Source organism: Dinoponera quadriceps, unplaced genomic scaffold, assembly GCF_001313825.1.
Source record: "Dinoponera quadriceps isolate SergipeBrazil2010 unplaced genomic scaffold, ASM131382v1 scaffold1069, whole genome shotgun sequence".
Taxonomy (NCBI): Eukaryota; Metazoa; Arthropoda; class Insecta; order Hymenoptera; family Formicidae; genus Dinoponera; species Dinoponera quadriceps.
Window position 1 is genome coordinate 1,649,095 of NW_014555200.1, and position 15,411 is coordinate 1,664,505.

The following is a 15,411-nucleotide window of genomic DNA, read 5'->3' on the forward strand; positions in this document are numbered from 1 at the left end:
TGATATTCGCGCCAAGCCGGTGTGACGAGAGAAAGAGGAAAAGTTGTACAAAAATAACACGCGCGATCTGTTTCGATTGTGATTGTTGATGTTATATTGGACGATCGAATATTTGTAGGAATGATTTAATTCGATCCGAGATAATCTAAGATAAATGAGAGATAAGCCAAAGAATATACCGGGGAATCGACGACTATCTCGAGCGAGCACACCTGCACGTTATCAAAAGAGAAAAACTAACAAAAGAAAAGAAAGGAAGAAAAGAATGATCATTACCGACATTATCGTAGATTATGTATGACTTGAGTATTTTCGGAGACGTCTTATATACATATATATATACCTACTGTTAGATATCTGAAGAATTTATATTGCTACTATATATTGTATTTAATATTCTCGCGTATATGAGGAACTTTAGGTATTTCCTTACCTTCTACCAATGTACATACGTAAACGAGAATTGCGTTCGATTCGGGTGGAGGTCGCAAGATCTCCGTGGGACGCGTCTCTTTGTCTTAAAGTCTGGAAACTGAGTTTCACCGCTCTCTAGTGTGATTTTTATGCTGGCCTTGAAAAAAAAAGAAAGATCTATATTATAAAGAGATATTCACATTATATTATTAGAAAGGTAAGAGAGAGTGAAAGAGAGAAGGGAAGGGGGGGGTGGAGGAGAAGCGAGAAACCGAAGGAGAGAGAGGGAGAAAGAGGAGAGATAGAAAAATATACTATAATACATGCTATATAGATATACAAATATATTTTGTATCTAACATTAATCACTTCTACAACCAACTCGTCTGTGCCGTCGAGTGCTATTAATTACTCTCCTATACTGAGAATATACATATGTTTCTTACGGCTGGCGTGAAAAAAGCAAAAAAAGAAAAACAAAGCATTTGGATTTTCCGTTTCAACGTCACACTTTACATCGATCGTCTCGGACGATAAGCGATGTCTACTGTAGCGGACTATCTTAGTAAAATACATTAGCGAACATGTCGCGTGACGAAACATACAAAAATCACACGCGTTCTTCGACATAAGAGGAGCGCGAAAGAACTCACTACTGAATGTAATTCCTATATTTTCGCGAGCCGCATACACGTGCGCAAAACATACGCACACGGGAATCACTAGCGCGATCCCCTTTCGATATACTCCTTCTTGTTGTCCGCATCCGCCGAGTCGGAGCTATGCGTTTTTTGACTTTACAAGAAGCTCGGACCAAGACGAAAGAGGATATTTGAAAGTCTATCACACCGAGGAAACTTTGATCGTCGAGCAATTGATGCAAAATGTGAAAACGACACTGAGACGATTATTTCCCCGTTCGATCCGCAGATTGTCACAAATTGCTTCATGAGACAACGAAGAGAAATACAGCTTCTCCTTTTCTTATTTTCCCGGAAACGTTGATACGGCGCGCGGAAGCCGTGGATTGCATCAATTGTTTCTTTTCTATACACACACAGCACACACGGCAATTAGTCATTAGTAAGTCTTGGTCTGGCACAATTACAGTGTGTAAGACACCATAGAAAAATATGCACCAAGTAAAACGCCAATAAAAGGGAGATTAGGACGTGCAATTCGACGGGGGGTGTTCCGATCTCTCGCTGCGTCGCACCAAGTAGACGCGCGAATGTGCACGCTATACGATATAAATTACGATGTCAATATGTAAACAATCGCGCGCCCTGTGAGAAATTCTGATTATTGGAGTAGTATATGTATATGACCACACACGTACGTATTATATATACAGAGAAAGAAAGCGGAAAATAAAGAACGCAAAGCAACCGGCGTTAACAGGTCTCCCTTCTTTCCAGAGAAACATTCTATCTCACCGGTCGAACACTGATTTCTCAAAGTGCGAACGTTCGATCACGCGCTTTGCAAAAGAAGAACGAACTCTGCGGAGATAATGGAAACTCGTAATCGCGATCGGATACGACGTGCGATCGGCGCGAAAAATTTCGGTTCGGCGTTTTCGTACACCCTCGCTCGATATCGCTGGATACGCGTTCGAGCAGAGGGCGCGACGAACGGCAAGGCGAATCTGCGGAGCTACGCAAACTCCCGTAAGAGCAACGCCGATTAGCGGGTCCTCGGTAGTACGGTCTCGGTGACCGACCGCAGTCGGCGCGCAACAGCAGCTCGCTGGGCGCCGTGCGGGTGTGTATTGTTACCGACGACACGGGGGAATACCTCGGCTGGGCACAACGGGCAGGTAGACGGGCGGGCGGACAGAAAATGGCCAATTGTCAGATTGGCTGGTGCAGCAGGTGAGCAGATTCGGCGTGGGTGCGTGCATGCATGCGTGCGTGTGTGCGTTGCGTCGTCGACATCGTTCGAACGTGACGTGAATTCCCGACCGTCTTCGGCAGCGACGACAACGACGCGCGCTAAGTCTCGGCGAGATCGCGAAACGAAACGTTTCTTCCCCCGTGATGACGAAGACTTTCGTCGCCGCGCGCTCCGAGTGTTCTCGCGAGCGATCAGCCACGGTCGGATAGACGCACAGACTGCGTGCCGAGAACGACACGGCGAAATCAGGCGAGTCGTGAAATCACGGCGGCACGGCCGATCTCGCGAGAGAGGAAGCGAGAGAAAGAGAGACGACGGGCCTTGGTGTATATCGGCGTACGTAGATTAATTTATTACGTCCATTCGGAAAACATACGTTCCGCACCGTCGTGTGTCGGTTGCTGGGTTAGTTAGTTGGCCACTCTCTCCCTCTCTTTCTCTCCCCCCACCCGCCGCTTCTATCTCTCCTTTCCCTCTCTCGCTCGCTCTCCCTATATACACCGGAGCGCGCGCGCTCGTGCTGAAGAAGTGATGCATAGAAAATCTCTGGACGATACGTGCGACACGTGTCTCTGTATTGGGGTGCAGATAGCGGTGGTAGCAGGAGGGAGAAAAAGAGGAGGAGGTGTGTGTGCGCGCGCCAGGTGCAATATCACATATCTCCCTCTCTCTCCGCGGTATCGCGGCGGCAATATGCACACACAACCGCGCATCGCACCGTATAGTAGCGTGGCCATAATGTCATCCCGAAGGCTGCGTCTTAGTAATTCACAAAGGGTTCGCTCTTCCGTGAAGTACAGTGCACGGCTACACTTTTCCAGGCGATACCTGCCGCCTCGTACTTCGCCGCTGGACGACGAGCGCTCGTGGTAGGGCGGTCTTTCTCTCTCTTCTCTTTTTCCCGCTCTCCCTCCTTCCAACTCTCGCTCGCTATTTCTCTCTCTCTCTTCCTTCCTCTCTCTCTCTTTTCTCGCGGCTGATCCACGAGAGGCATGGCTTCTGGTGCATCCTCCTTGGACAGTGCTGGGAGTAGCGGTGAGTGACAATTTTTATTTTCGAACAACACAAGCGACCGCGCTCGATAGTGTCCCTTCGCCGCCGCGTACGCTAACGTCAGCGCGTCATTGTATTTTTAATTGCGACGTCAGGACGGCACGTCGTCGGTGTGCGCGTCGCTGCCGTCGCCGCACAGAAATATTTTTATCGGAAAATTATATACTTCTCACCCGAGTCTCCTCGAGGTGAGATACGTCAGCGATGTTCTCGTTTCGGAGCGCAATGTCGAACACGAGTCGCTTTTCACATAATAATCGCATTGCTAACTCGATTTAGTCGTTTTCCTCTCTCTCTTCTCCCTCTCCTTCCCTCTCTCTTTCTCTCTTCTATTTGTTGTTTTATCGATTGCGCAATTGCGAAAGAAATTCTAGCGTAATCCTGCGGTTCGCGATGCAAAATCTCGCGGAATCGTTACAATTTTTACCGTTTTGGTTCTCTCTCTCTCTCTACGAAGGGGAGACTATGCGATATTATCGACGAATATATTAGGGGAGGGTGAAAAATTAGGGATAAGACGCGACGGATATTACGTGATTCGAACGTTGTTGCTAATTCGGCTTGCCGAGGGAAACAATGAGATACACTATGCCCGCACGCGTGACCTAGAGTTTCTTTCCTGGTGAAAGCCGGAGCGCGCGAGAGACCTTTGATTATGTTGTTCCATCTACTGTAACAAGGTGTTTTAGACTTTTAAATTTTATTGTGAAATGCGCACTATTCGGATAATGGTCCGGTACTTTTACCTTGCGTTACCGCGCATCTCCTTCGCGCTCCTCTTTCCTCCTTCACGCCGCGATTAGTACGTTTCGAAGTAATACAGGTGTTTATAATTAATTTTCCAGATGGTGCACTTAACATGGGTAAGAGCTATTTTTAAACGGAAGTTATATAAAAATACACATCTATGTACACACGTCTTTCTTTCTTTCTTTTTTTCCTCTTCTTCCTTCTCTATTCTCCATAGATTCTCTACGTTGACACTGTTGCATTATCATTCTTATTATTGCTCGTCGTGATGTTTGGGAATGATTAAAACGGTCATATCACTAGTATATATATTGTTGATCGATTTAGTCGCTCTCGCATTTTTAATTCGCATCTTTCCAGACATTGCGGTATATCAATCAATGTGTCGAGCGAAATCACATCTTCACACGAGAATAATACTACCAATACTACCTCTCTCTCTCTCCTTTTCACGCACGCACTTGTATATCATACATATTACTGGGTTACACGCAGTATTATTTCTTTTTTTTCTCCCTCTCCTTTGACGTGTTGGAATTGCGCGTGGCATACGAAACCAGAGAGGGATAGCGGAAGCTACGGCAGTGTCGGAAGTCCAGTCAGCGGCCCCGAGTGTCGTAGTGACTATGACAGTTTACAGGCACAGTGCGATCAAGCGATGCATCAGCTTCAGCTACTTAGGCATAAGCACTCCGATACCATAAGACGGTTGGTTTGTTTTGTTTTACCTCTTCTGTTTATTCTTCATTTTTCCTTGGTTTTTTTTTTTGGTTCTGTTTTCACATTCCAAACCTCTCTTTCTCTCTGTCGCTTACGTCGGAACGGTCGTAATAATGGCAGTATATGTAAAAAGAGGTGTGTGTATGAAACAGATGTGAGCATACTATGAAGGAATTGGAATACTATCGCGGGCAGCACATAGCAGTGATGAATCAACTGGAAGCGGCGTCGCAAGAGAGCTCCGCGTTGCGGGGAAAGTACGGCGACCTGGCGAATGACAAGCAACGGCTGGATCGGGAGGTCCAGACGCTGCAGAAAGAGTTGTCGGAGCTGCGCATACAGAACCAAGAGGTTCTCGTCTCCGACGCGGCCGGCAACGATACCATGAATCAGCACTATCCGCTGCGAAAGTACGACGCGGTGAAGGACGAGTACGATTCCCTCAGGAAACGGTACGATGACTTGATAGCGTCTCACTCGTCTGCCGTTAGTAAGGCAAGTAGTTGGTAGTATTATTCTCGCCCGCGCCTACTATGCTCACTTTAATTCGCGCGTCGTCGACCGGCCGTCGCTCTGCGAACATTCACGCAGAATCGTGTGTGTGCGATGAATGCAGCTAGAGTTATCCAAGGAGGAGGCGACTAGGCTGAAGACCGACTACGAGCAGGTGACGTTGGAACGCAACAGCGCGATACGCGAGCGCAACGCGCTCAAGCAGCAGTGCACCGCGGCGATACGCCAATGGGACATCGCGCTCAGGGAGAGGAACGAGTACCGCGAGGCGCTCGCCAAGATCCAGCAGCAGCACGAGGAAGCGGTGAAGGAGATCAATCAGGCGATGGTGCTGCGGATGAAGGCGAGCAAGGATATGAAACGACTGACCGAGGAGCGAAACGCCGCGCTGCAGGAGTACAGTCTGATCATGGGCGAGCGGGACACGGTGCACAAGGAGATTGAGAAACTCACCGACGACCTTTCGCAGGCTTACGGCAAGGTCACGCATCTGGAGACGCAGAACAAGCAGCTCGCGGAGGAGGTAATATCCTTTCGTCGTCCCTCGTTCGTTTAAACTCTCTCTTTCCTTCAGTGTAGCGATTACACCGTTTATTCGCAGAAGAAAACGTTGTCTTACCAAATCGAGACGTTGAAGAGGGAGATCTCGTCCGCGTTGCAGGACAGGGACGAGACCCTGCAGTTGTGCAACGAGTTACGGCGAAAGTTCGGCGACTACTCGGAGGGCTCCAGCAGGGACTACAAGCACCGTCCGGAGATGCATTCGTTCAGTCGCGAGCGCGACAGCGTGATCAAGGAGGACGCGGAGAGGGAGAGCAACACGAGGGACTACGCGAAGCGGGACAAGGAGCGCATGGACAATCTGGATCAGGCTAATCTGGAGGTGGACAAACTGCGAAAGTCCGTCGACACGCTGCAGTCCGAGCTGGAGGAGGCGCTGCAGGAGGCCGAGGTGTCGAAGAGGAGGCGGGACTGGGCGTTCAGCGAGCGCGACAAGATAGTGCTGGAGCGGGAGAGCATAAGGACTCTGTGCGACCGGTTGCGGAAGGAGCGGGATCGCGCGGTCTCCGAGCTGGCGGGGGCGCTGCGCGACTCGGACGACATAAAGAAACAGCGGAACGAGGCGTCGAAGGAGCTGAAGGACCTGAAGGAGAAGATGGAGTCGGGCGACCACGCGCTGCGCAGCAGCCAGCTGTCGACCAGCCTGACGTGCGACGCGTCCGAGGGCAACGACTGGGAGATGATCTCGATACACGTGGAGCCCGGCTTGGACGCGGATCTGGGACTGATCCTGGTGGGCGGCCGCGACAGCCCGTATTACCCGAACGACAACGGCGTCTACGTGGCGCAGGTGACGCAGGGTAGCGCCTTGGACGGTAAGCTCCGCGTGAACGACTGCATCACGCGGATAAACAACGTCGACTGCGTGTCGTCGCGCATCATCACGGAGACCCTGCGCTCGTCCGGCACCGTCGGGCCGACGACCATGATCGTGAGGCGCCGTCGAATCAGCAGACGTTCGCTGAGGACGACGCAGCTGTCGGTCGGCTCGGTGCCGCACGGTATCGCTCTCGAGCTCGGCATCTACATCGCCAAGATATCGCCCGGCAGCTTGGCGGCCAAGGACGGTAACCTCGCGGTGGGCGACAGGGTGTTGAACGTAAGTTGCGAGCAAGTTTGCTTTTTAATCGCGTCTCGGACGGACGTGACTTTTGATCCTCAGATCAACAGCAAGCCGATGGACACGGTGACGACGGTGCACGAGGCGGTGGCGATTCTCAACGACACGACGATAGACGTGATAACCATCACGACGCTGAAGGGCATCCCCGTGCCGTCCGAGACGGTCACGCTGGACGCCTTCGCCGCTTCGGAGAAGCAGAAGATGGTGAACAGCTGCTCGCAGACCGAGCAGGAGAGAATGATGCTGAAGGCGGACGACTACGAGAGGCGATACCTATCGACCAACTTCGGCGAGCGGAACGTCGCGTACAAGGCCGCCGCCAAGTCGGTGAGCGGGGAGAAATCGAGCGGCATCAGCAACGCCTGGGACAACTTCCGGGAGAAGATCGACATAGTGAGGGGCCGCAACAAGCACGGGGGCAAGGAGCGCGACGACAAGAAGAAGGGCCACCGCAACTCTAGTCCGAACACTTACGAGCAGGAGCAGGATGCGATAGCGGAGCTGGACTCGGTGATAGACAGCTACCACAAGAAGGGGAACAACGGCGTGCTGAAGCGCAGCAAACGTCGCGGAGCGGAGGAGAAGAACGGCGGCACGTGGCCGAAGGCGCGCGGCGTACCGCTGATACAGAACGGGACCGGTACTATATTGCACCCGAGAAAGACGAAAGAGCGATTCCCCTTGAGCGTAATCCTGCCGAAATACGATAATTACAATCGCATCTCCAACCCCACACCCCTGACCAGCTTTTCCAATGTGAGTAATCGGCATACCGTTTACAAAGCAGTGGAGACGCCGTTGCCGAGCTTCACCAAGTCCGGTCAGCTGTACAGCCAGCGTTCCTTCACACCGGCGGCGGTGCAGTTCGTCGACTCGAAGAAGCCGGAATTGGTCGAGACGGCGGAGACGCGACTCTCCGAGACCGACTTTTCCCTCAAGTCCGGTCTCGACTACTTCGCCAAACGGCCGACGCAAAAGTACGAGGAGACGCTGCACAACCGCGCGCACTCGCAGCTCTACTCGGCCGCCTCTTCCGGCCCGGCGCGGCAACAGGTCGCAACAGCCGCCGGTAACTTTCCGTTTCCCCATTCGTACGCGCACTCGCATCATCCGCAGCCGAACTCCTCCCTGTCCTCGCGCTACCCCTCGCCGCCGTCGCTGCCGTCCGCGCAGTCCGGCGAGTCGATCGGCCTACCCGACGCACGTTCTTACTGTTTCGAGCCCCCGTACAGTCCCGCGCCGCAGACCGCCGTCTACGGTCACATGCACACCCCCTCCGTAGATCTGCACTATCACCACAAGACGCGCGCCCTGGGCATCCCGTGCGACGTGCCGCATGGATACGAGGCCGGCACGTTGCCGGGCAGGAAGGAGGATCAGCGGATCCGCATACCGTCCAACACCAGCGTCACGTCCAAGAGCAGCGTCGGCAAGCTGTCCACCGGTAGCATCGAGCGCACCTCCGAGAGGGGCAGCCCCATGCCCACCTTTCACGTGGAGGTGCTGAGCCCGGGCAGCACCGGTAGCAGCGCCAGCACCGTCAGGGGCGCCAAGCGCGCCAGCATGCCCGATTACTGTTACTCCCAGCCGAGGCCGGCGCCCGGTGAGCTGCGACGCGTCCACATCGACAAGTCCGTCGAGCCGTTGGGCATTCAGATCTCGTGCCTCGAGAGCGGCGGCGTATTCGTCTCCACCGTCTACGAGCACAGCCTGGCCTCGCAGGTAGGCCTGCAGATCGGCGATCAGTTGCTCGAGGTCTGCGGCATCAATATGAGGAGCGCCACCTACCAGCTGGCCGCCAACGTGCTCCGTCAGTGCGGTAACTCGATCACCATGCTGGTGCAGTACAGCCCGGACAGTGAGTATCTCGGCATGTCATACGGAATGTTCTCTCGCACTCTCCTTCCTCCTTGTACAGACTTTATCCGCGCGCGCCTGATTAAATTGCGCCTGATATTTTCACCTTCTCACCTTTGCAAGAATACACCGAGCTAGAGGGCTCGGCGTCCTCGAGTTCGTCGGAGGCCGGCGACGGGGAGGCCGCCGGGAGCCGCAGCGGCTCGCCGACGCCGTGCAACAGCCCGGAGGCGCCTCGTAAGACCGCGGTCGAGCAGCCGGCCGAGCCGGAACGCGACTCCACCACCACCACCACGACCGCCGCGCCCACCAGCACCAACACCACCACGATGAGCTCGCTGCGCGTCGAACGAGACATGCGGCCGTCCGCGTCGCTGGACGTGAGGAGCACGCAGGAACGGGAGCGCGAGATGCGGCCGTCCGCCTCGCTGGACATCAACATCCGCAAGCCGGAGTTGCGCAGCGCCGCGACCCTCGACCGGCTGAATCGCGCGCAGATGCTGCGGCAGAACGCGATGAGGAGCCCGACGCAGGAGGAGCAGAGCAAGAAGCCGCCGCCGGGCGGCGAGCCGCGATACCTCTTGATCGAGACGAGAAAGTGCTCGAACCTCGGCATCTCGCTCGTGGGCGGCAACGGGGTCGGTATCTTCGTGCATTCCGTTCAGCCGGGCTGCCTCGCCGAGGAGGCCGGCTTGTTCGCCGGCGACAGGATCCTCGAGTACAACGGCGTCGACCTGAGACAAGCGACCGCCGAACAGGCCGCCCTCGAACTGGCACGACCGGCGGACAAGGTGACACTGGTCGCCCAGTACATACCCGAGCGTTACAACGAGGTCAAGGACAAGCCGGGCGATAGTTTCTACGTCAAGGCGTTGTTCGACCGGGTCGGCGAGGTCGGTGACAGCCTGCAGCTGCGCTTCAACAAGGACGACATACTCTACGTCGACAACACCATGTTCAACGGCACACCGGGTCACTGGCGCGCCTGGATCGTCGACCAGACCGGTCGTAGGCAAACTTGCGGAATCATCCCCAGCAAGTTCAAGTGAGTTGTTGCGCCGCAACTTTTCTCCTCGAGAGATTTGTTTTTTTTTTAGGAGAGCCCTTATCTAGCTTATCGATTCCTTCTGCATATAGACGTTAAAAACAAATATCTGCGTCGCAAGCTATTTATGACTCGATGCGATACATTAATAGCTGACGGTCGATAGCGCGGTGTATTTTGGAACGAAGTAGGCCACGGATAAACGGAGCGTGTGATATCAGGGTTGAGGAGGAGCTGCTTCTACGGCGGTCCTTGGGCGATTTGGAGCAAGACGCCGGCAAGCGTAGCAACACCAGCGCGAGGAGGAGCTTCTTCCGCCGCAAGAAGCAGCAGCAGCGATCGTCCAGCAGCAGAGACAGCAAGGAACTGTCGCATCTCACGGGGGTGAATTTGGGATGGTACAGCGACAGCGGGACGTTGAACGAGGACACCCTCCCCGCGAGTTATCAGCGGGTCGAGAGACTCGACTGTACGTATCCGAGCGTTTTCTTCCAAGAAACATGCCTCGCTCTTGCGTCATCCTTTCGTTGCTGAAACGTACCTTTTTCCTCGCAGATCCCACCCTGAGACCTGTGCTGATCCTCGGTCCGCTCAGCGAATGCGTGGTGACGAAACTCCTGCAGGAATATCCGGGTCAGTTCACCAGGTGCCTAGCGGAGGCGATGCATTGCTCACAGGCGACCTTGGAGCAAGGTCTGCGCGATTCGCTCTACGTGGATTACAGGAAGAAGGGCAGCTACTTTGAATGTACAACGGTGCAAGCGGTCAAAGATATATGCGAGAAGGTGAACACACTTGTAGAAATAATCGAAAAATAACGATCGCACATATTTCGTTATCTCTTATAGAATGCGCATTGTATTTTGGATGTGTCTATCGCTTCCATCGAGAGGCTGCACAGACACCAAATTTACCCCATCGTCCTGCTGATCAAGTTCAAGGATAGGACGCAGATCAAAGAGGTGAAGGATTCGAGATACCCGAGCGACAAAATCAGTACAAAGGCGGCGAAAGAGATGTACGAACAGTCGCTCAAGATGGAAGCAGAGTATAAGCACTACATCTCCGGTAAGAAGATAGTGCTTCTAATTTTGCTCGTAGGCTCGCACTCTGTGCGCGCTTTTATCATTCAGACGACACATAAAGTTCCATCTGACACCTTCCGTGCTCGATTTTTCGCGACGCTTTTCCTCCTCGACTTTCGAATAGACGAACGTGTTCGTCAATTTTACGCCGGGAGCGATGAAACAAATATCATTTGCCGCACGCTCGACCGATTTTCACTGACGCTACGACAATCATTTCAGCTGTTATTCCGGCGGGCGTGAATGTGGCGTACATATGCACGCAGGTGAAAGCCTCCGTAGATGACGAGCAGAGCAAAGCTCTATGGGTTCCTAGAGGAGGAGGTCCCTGACACAAAAGGGGGGGTCCCCACAAGCCGCAGTGGAAGTCAATCTAATTCCACCAGGGGGCCCTTACGTCGTGCTTATGCGCAACATTGCTTTCGTTATTTATGGTCTCTTGATTTCCCGGAGGAGGATGTCACGCGGATCCTTCGCTCGCCGCTACCGATCGTGCTGTTCACTCAGTTTGGTTGTGATAACGATTCTCGCAACGGTAAACCATCTTACATTGGCGCATTTAGCTCGTTGAAATCTCGCGATGCAAAACAGGTAGACACGCGTACTTCGTCGCCTTTCTCTCGGTCGCTGTTGAACGAACTCTTTTTTTTCCTACTTTTTCTTCTCGCATCGATATGTTATATATATACAGCTCGCATCTGTGATTGCGACAGAGACTATACGTGTACGCGAAGTATCATCATCTTCGATGCGATCTCTTGAAAACGGTTTTCTCGAGAAAGATTGTATTTTATTTTGCATTTTGCCCGTGCAATCAAGTGTTGAATGATTTACCAATTAAACGCTCGTTATTTTTCGCCTCTTCTTTTTCTTTCTTATCACTCGCTTGTGACAAATTGGCTGAAAGAATCAAACGCGCTTGATAGCCAGTCCGCTTCATTCGATCGCGTGTAAGTTAAATGACACAACGGGAGATGCAGCTATAAGAATCACGAAAACTAATGATTCGTTCGAGACCATAAGTGGATCATTGCGCCAGACGGCGTGGGAACACTCGTCGTATTACGGCCCGTTCGAAATAAAAGATTGGTGGATTAATATTGACGAATCGCGCGTAAAGTACACTTTAATTAGAGGTTAAGCAAGCGTTATGGCCATTTCGCTGGCCATCGCGGCGTTTAACCCCTCAGACCGAAGAAGCGATGTACAGAGTCGAGAGAAATGGATTATTTTCTATAAGTAGTGAAATTGTACAGAGAGAGAGAGAGAGAGAAACACACGCTATATAAACTATACATATATATACGTACACATATATAAAGTGTGTGTGTGTATGTATATGAAAAAGAAAGAGTTACTTATATGTATATACTTTTTTTTTATTTACGCAAGTTTACGAGAAACGCCCGCTGATTCTCTTAGTTTGTACCGCGCAGAGACTTAGACTTAAGTTGTGTATATTGCTTTATGCTATTTTTTTTAACCACACAGGATAAGTTGTCAAAGGTGAGAGAAGCGATCTATCGCGCGTGCGCACACAACTTGTATTTAAACGCGTCTGAGGGGTTAATACGCGCAAATACAGCGGTAAATTAAGGAATTGAGAGAAGAAGATTGTTTTCTTCTTCGAGACGGAAGGAGCGATGGAATTGACGCGCGACACACTCCTGTTCCTGTTGACCGAATTGTAAATACGTGTAGTGGTCGAGCGAGATCGAAAACGAACGTTAGTAAGCACGCATTACGTTTGTGTAATTGTAACGTGATCCGATTGCTTATTCACGTCTGAGAGATCGGAGCTTTCGTATCGCGATTTTACGACACGCGCCGTTCTTAAATGAGCTTATACACACACACGCTTTAACACACGCGCGGGAAACAAAGGAAGAGAAAAAAATATGTCGTGAACTTGAAAAGATCCGTGAGCGTGAACATCCGTTCTTATGGTAAATATTTGTACATATACGTTCTTTTTTTTTCTACACGCACGAAGTGTCGCGAGATGAACGATTTAGAGGATATTTTGTAAAACCAATGTAATATTAATTTACGGATGCTTAGTGACGTATGAGTTAACCGTATCTGTACCTGAACCGGTGATTTCTTTGTAATCTGAACGTAGATGCGAATCTTTTCCCTTTTTTACTGATCGGACGAATAAGGATTAAGAGTAATGTACGAGGTACACCCGTGATGTAAACATTTTTATATTGAAACGAGATGAGATATTTTTCTTTTTTTCCTTGCTTGAAATCGCGTCGTTGACGTAGCGGCAACGTTGCGTTAGCGATAATAACGCCGGCCACGGTTGTGAGCGCCGCGAAATCGTCCGACGCGGATTGGCAATCTATTCGATATGGTTTCTCTTTTGTGATAATCATTTACATTATGGGAGTTTATAGATATCTGTCGCGATTGATACAATTTACGACGAGTGAGAAGAAAAGCGCGCGCCGAGCAAGCGAGCCTGTCGATTCATCGCGAAATTTTCTTTTCCAACGAGACAATATTTAGACGTAAGTTAGAGAAGCGAGATCAAAAAAAAAAAAACGCTGAAGAAGAAACACGCGTTGACTCAATATAGGGATCGTGATTAAATTTATACCGGTGCCGGTTGTAAAGTTGCCGCATTTAATACAGAGAAAAGCGATAGATATACTTTTTGATATATATCGGACTCGGGGAGAGATCTGTGTATTTCACATTAGAAAGCGCTCGTATTTAAATAGAGGGACCAAGCATCGATTGGTTGGTGTCTTCTTCATAACGACAGAGGAAGTACGAACGAGAAACAGAATCACGATTTATACTGTCGAATTGTGGATGCAGAAACCTTCGAAGAGAACAAACAGAGACGCGAAACTTGGAAAGAAAGAAAGGAAGAAAAAAATGCTCACCGACAATTTCTAATAAGATATCCTTCTCGGAGGGAAGTCTTCGTTGTTTTTTGCATTACGAGTTGCCGCGGGAAAGGTGTTTGAAACATTATTGCGAGCAAAAACTTACTCCTTCGTCGACTGGATATCGAATTTTCATCGACATCGTTCTTCTCCGAATCGTTTCCGCAGTGATGTGCGTTTTAGGGAACGCCAATAGTCGTGCGATGAGAAAACGAAATTTCACAAACGATCGTCTCGAGATTTCGCGTCGAGACGAATCGGTTCTCCCTTGGAGAGCCGATGAATACCCTCAGATCGAACGCAGAGAACTAGGCGAAAAAACAAACGGAAGAAAATTAAAGAGCTGCATTGCAAATTTAATTACTCTCTCTCTCAATCACAGCACTGTGATACACACATAATGTTACTCCTTCGATGACATATCAACTTAACAATCCTTTTACACACACACATATATATATATATATATATATTTACACATATAATATAAATATATATATACGCGATATATGAAACGCATATTTTGGGCAATACTTATATACACACACCTAGACATGTATGTTACGAACAAATGTATAACAACGCACTTTCTCGATATTTTTCATCGTAAGCACATGATTTCGAGGAGAAGGAGAAAACACAGCTGTGTGTACACGCGATAATAGCATATAGGGGAAAAAGAGTGGCGTAAATCAGCGATCTCGCTGAATCGGGGACGAGTCTCGGCTCCTCGTCATTGACCGGAAATTCACCCGTTGTGAACGAACGGCAAGGTCCGTCTCTCTATATTCATACTTTTCGATACTGTCCTTCGACAGAATGATAGAAAAGCGCTCGTGCGACTTCTCTCTATCGTACAGGGCGATCTATGTGCTAATTTTTTATCGCGAAGCGGAAACGTCGTCGGAATGTTCAATTTATCGTCACACATTCTCGAGAGGAGCGATCCTGTTGACAAACATGAGAACACTCCAAAGTCTCTCTCGAGCGACGACCGTAGTTCGATTAGGATTTGCGTTTTGCGGTAAAAATGCTTACACCATCGTTGTGAGACAATCTCGCGAAGCCAAGCTGCACGCTCGCGACTAGTCCTCGTTAGTATTCTCCGCTGTTTTCTATAACGGGCAACCTGCTGTATCGCATCAATCGTCCGATAACGGACGGCTTTTCTCGTTGCGTTTCTCGCAAACACGCTCGAGAATCTCTCTGACATTCGAGCAAGCAAGACTGCAGAGACAGCTCGACGGAGTCGGGTGAGGAAGTGAGTTTGCGAGCGCACCGGGAAGAATCGTCGACGTCCTCGTAAGATACTGATAAGCCGAAGTCGTCTGTATTTTCTCTAGCGTCACTGTCTCTCCGCCGTACTGTCTGTCCTCTCGACTTGTATCGACTTTGTATCTGCGTACTGCGCGTGCCGCCGCGAACGGGCGAAACGATACGCGTGGCTTTCTCTTTTCTCCGTCTCTCACTGTCTCTCTCTCCCCCCCCCCCCCC

General features: G+C 50.7%; 1 protein-coding gene across 5 annotated transcripts; it reads left to right on the forward strand.

The window, feature by feature from the left end:
* Window positions 1-1,890: 1,890 nt before the first annotated feature.
* On the forward strand, window positions 1,891-13,238 carry LOC106743416 (disks large homolog 5). 5 transcript variants are annotated; one of them, XM_014617227.1, is made up of 14 exons: window positions 1,891-2,288; window positions 3,132-3,345; window positions 4,209-4,226; window positions 4,674-4,821; window positions 4,986-5,328; window positions 5,450-5,869; window positions 5,948-7,006; window positions 7,070-7,670; window positions 7,815-8,888; window positions 9,011-9,932; window positions 10,154-10,401; window positions 10,488-10,717; window positions 10,781-11,000; window positions 11,240-13,238. In XM_014617227.1, exons 2-14 carry the CDS (start codon window positions 3,303-3,305, stop codon window positions 11,347-11,349), a joined length of 5,436 nt encoding a protein of 1,811 aa, XP_014472713.1. In that variant the 5' UTR covers window positions 1,891-2,288; window positions 3,132-3,302; the 3' UTR covers window positions 11,350-13,238. The 5 variants fall into 5 exon arrangements, with proteins under 5 accessions (XP_014472713.1, XP_014472714.1, XP_014472712.1 ...); XM_014617228.1 differs by having other exon boundaries at window positions 7,818-8,888; XM_014617226.1 differs by having other exon boundaries at window positions 1,892-2,288; window positions 7,070-8,888.
* The last annotated feature ends 2,173 nt before the right edge of the window (window positions 13,239-15,411 follow it).